Below are 4,277 nucleotides of genomic sequence, written 5' to 3'. Positions count from 1 at the left end.
AAAACAAAGAAAGCAGACTTTCTAAAATCCGTGAGATGACATATTTACTGCTAATGCTAATGCCATCAAGAATTCATTTTTATTATTGTGTGTTTTTAGATTTTTGTTTAAATTTGTATTGAATTCTCAACATCAATAGGTTTCTCGATAGATTCTGTAAGTTTAATTATTGCTTCATGTAAAATATTTCTTTATATTTTCAGATTTTTCTTTTGCTAGTTTATGATTTTTCAGTTATCAAAAAGTTAAATTCCGATTTCTATAGTCACAATCTCTCAATAGGCATTGATAATGTAACCTGGCAAATAGTTAGAAAAGATGTCATGAAAAAACATAAGGATACAACATATACACTTTATTGTAATTGGAAAATGACTGACTGACTGTAATTGGCACTTCATTGATTATAGAAACAATGCATTAATTATTACACATTTATAATGTCTTTAAATAATCACCATCACACCTGTACATGTATAATATGTTATTTTGTATAAAAACTACATTTAACATTTTTTTGTGTTAAATGTTTTGTATTATTAAACATATGCTTTCTTCACATCAGTGCTCTTATTCTACTCTCAGGAATAAACATTTCAACGAAGCTTAATGCTCTTAAAACACGTGGATTTTTAAACATGCATAAATCTTTACAAACTAGAAAGTACCTAATTTATTATTCAGACTGAAATAATATAACCAGTTTATCCTTTTAAGTGTAAGATCGGTGTAACTGGTGCACATGTGCACAATATTTGTAAGTTTGTGTTTCTGTATTTATGTTTACCTGTTGACAGTGAGGAGAGTCTGCATTTTAATACTGTTTCAGAGCAAAAGTTAATTTAAAATGTTCTTGATTATATAATTATTTCTTTTGGAATGGAGAGGCTATACTATACATGATAAATATAATACACATAGCAAATATTTCCTTAAATAATGTTTTAGATTTGTTTCAGCATAACTGATTTTGGCAGACCGTTTTCTTTAAAATTACAAATTGTCTAGCAAAGAAAGAAAACATTCTTGCAAACTAACATATAAAGATAAAATTACTTTCAATGCAGCTCACTGTCGGTAAACCTATACATTTTCCTGAGTTGCATTTATGTCCAAATTTTGAATAAAATCTTTACAACTACTTTGACAATGTCTCCATTCTTATTTGAAAATGCATGTAAATGTGCATAATTTACTGGCCATCACTCAACTGGCATAATGGTAATGAGCTTATTTTGAGGATCACTCTTTATATTGAGTGTTATCATCCATTCCTTTATACATTACTGTGAAGGCAAAGAAAATAAACCAGCATGGATTACGATAAATGGTTAATGTGTTACCTTCCCTGTAATCTATTTTTAACCTTGGTATTAGGATGTGTGTGTGAATCTGTTGGACAGGCTTGCTATGGCTCCCTGATGAAAACATTACAGAAAGTGGATCAATCTGTGGATGGAGTGATGCCATGTTAAACCATGCAATTACATTTCTGCTTCCTATAGTTAATTCAAAACAGCTCATGTTTGTACAGCAGATAGATAAGCTAATGCAGGAAAACAATGTATGGGGACAACTGAAGATTTTGAAAAATATAATAACAATTGTATTTTTATAAATAGAGGAACTTAAATAAAACATTAAATATGTTGCTTTAGTCCTTGATTCCATTCATTACCCATTCACAAATAAAGCTAAAGAAAATGAATATGCAGTAAATGAAAATGTAAAAAAGTATATTATGAAAACCCAGTCCAGACATACATACATACATACATACATATATAACTCTAAAAGTTGCAGTGCATTTCTATATTTGTCTGCTGTGGCATAAAATATAAGAGGCATTTATTGAATGGAATGATGTTGTTTTTTCCAAATTGTACCAAGAAATGGTTGGCATTTGAGACCATCCATTACTGAACTAAAAGCTGGATGTCCATTCAGCAGTGGCTCCACACATATCTCAACCATATTCTCTGTGACCATGATGAACTGAGTAATATCAAAGAGGAGGCCACACTCACTACCAAAAATTGACTGGCTCTGTTCTGATTCCAATAGGCTTTTTTTGGAAGACCCCAGAGTCTGTAGGTGGACAACAGAATCTGGCTGCAGTTTTCCCTCTTGCAAAGGTAGAAGAACATAAGCTTTGTGGAGACGTTTTCCTTTTACACACAGCAGGTGTCGAGGCCAACAGAATCTGTTATCCTTCCCTGTAGAGTAAGAAGCATTTCTAGTTCATATAGTGTAAAAACAATACTATAATGGGAAAAGGGTTCCCCTATGACTAAAACAAACCCAGATAATGAAGTCTGAAAAGTAGAAGACTTTCAAAGTAGCCAAGAGACATGGAAACTTAGAGATACTGTATAATATGGAAATCCAAACTGGTATTGACTACACCAGTAATTTCACATTCTGATATAAAACAATTATTGTGAAAAATAATTTTTAACTAAATTTTTGTATTCAAAAATGATTGCAAAAACTAAATATTGTGGAGCAGGCTGAGGTCAGAATGAATTTCAATAAACAGAAATATAATATTAGTAGATTAATCATTCAAAGGCTTTTCCCAATTAACCTTGGCCACATTGATATAGATAGATAGATAGATAGATAGATAGATAGATAGATAGATAGATAGATAGATAGATAGATAGATAGATAGATAGATAGATGCACACTATGCAGATTCCTAAGTAACATAACCTTAAATTAAATACTTAAAGGATTACATTTTGATATAAGAAAACTTTCAAAATAATATACTAATCACTTCCCAAAGTATTCATTTATGAAAGGTAGCAACAATCTCAAGTTCTCAGACTCCAAGTGAATTTGCCTCAAATCATTTCAAAGATTCTGTAAATGTCTCAAACTTTTCCAATCAATTTAGACAAAATTGCAACTAGTTGGTTTAAATTATATTAAAGGGTTAAAGGGTTTGTTGTTTAATATTCACTTTAATTATATTATGAGTATACATATTACATTGTGAAAATACCAAATGGTTTCCTTAAAATTAAGTTGCACGTAATGCACTGCACTGCAATATCACTGATTTTAAGGTATTCTCCATAATTTAGAGTTTATTTTCAAATATAAGGTTTATTATTCTACAGTAAATTATACAAACACATGAAAACAAAAAAAAATTAACATAATGCTCAAATGAACTATGTTTGAATGTTATCTATTATATTAATTATATAATGCCCCTTACTTCATTATCAGAATTATTAAAATCATTTAATCTGGTGGCACATTAAACAATATTCAAACGATAAATAATAGAGCTTTCTCTAACGAAGTTTAACTGCATAATGAAATGACCAGCCAACGCACTTGTCCATGCTTTTATTTTGTTAAAAATTTGCAGGTCATTGATTTGGGAAGTATAATTTGATTGTGACAAACTGTCAGAAAGCTGTTTTTTACACTCTTGAGCAGTAAAGAGACATTAACTCACCGGGAGCAGTCGCATGGAGGAGCAAAGTTATTGTTCGGTTTCCACTAGCCAGTGACATCCATGTCTGCATTGTACAGCTCAACATGCATCTGTTAGATTTATCGACAGTTTTCGGGAACTCGGACAGCAGTTTTTCTGTATTCTGGCAGAGCTGGTCATTGCCTAATGTCAATAAAACTCTATCGAAGTTGAACAGCAAAACCAAAAGAAGACAAGTAAACATCCGAGATAGCAAGTGATTCAACATCCTCATGGAATGTGAAGTTCCAAAAGAAAGATCTGTTTAGATAATCACTCATCTATTGATTAACATCCATTTTCTTGAAGAAAATATGACCACATAAAGACAGCAGCCTCCTGCTGAGTAGCAGGCGTAGCTAAAATGTGCTTGGGTGCTCTTTGCCAACAGTGATCTAAGCATAGCTATTTAGCTCTCAGGTTACAATGAGTTTTAAGATTAAGTCTTTTTCCAAGTATTTATCTGCTTGGAAATCCAGATATTATTTCAGACCCAGAAAGTTTCTGGATGAATTCAGATTAGCTTGAATGGCTATAGCCAGTGATTAACATATAAAATGTTTTAACAGAAGCACATACGCATATTGTTTGCAAAAGGAAACAATCATTTGTCATAACACTAGGTGAATGGATGCTCAATTATCATTTGCAGTGAACAGAAAAAGGCAAATAAATTGCATAGTAGAAAATTATGAAAAAGATAGGATAGTTTTGAGTATAGATTTTGTTTTCTTTTTTGAGAGGAAGGACAGAATACCACTAAGAAAAAAAATGCATATTATTG

General features: G+C 31.4%; 1 protein-coding gene across 1 annotated transcript; it reads right to left on the bottom strand.

Moving 5' to 3' along the window:
- Positions 1 to 372: 372 nt before the first annotated feature.
- On the bottom strand, positions 373 to 3,865 carry LOC114651944 (uncharacterized). The gene is made up of 2 exons (XM_028802056.2): positions 3,476 to 3,865; positions 373 to 2,216 (listed from the first exon to the last, which is right to left on the bottom strand). The coding sequence occupies exons 1-2, from the start codon at positions 3,726 to 3,728 to the stop codon at positions 1,849 to 1,851; spliced, it is 621 nt and encodes a 206-aa protein (XP_028657889.2). The 5' UTR covers positions 3,729 to 3,865; the 3' UTR covers positions 373 to 1,848.
- Positions 3,866 to 4,277: the final 412 nt, after the last annotated feature.

The sequence above is a fragment of the Erpetoichthys calabaricus genome, chromosome 1 (genome assembly GCF_900747795.2).
Source record: "Erpetoichthys calabaricus chromosome 1, fErpCal1.3, whole genome shotgun sequence".
NCBI lineage: Eukaryota > Metazoa > Chordata > Cladistia > Polypteriformes > Polypteridae > Erpetoichthys > Erpetoichthys calabaricus.
This window is presented reverse-complemented; position numbering and strand designations above follow the sequence as displayed.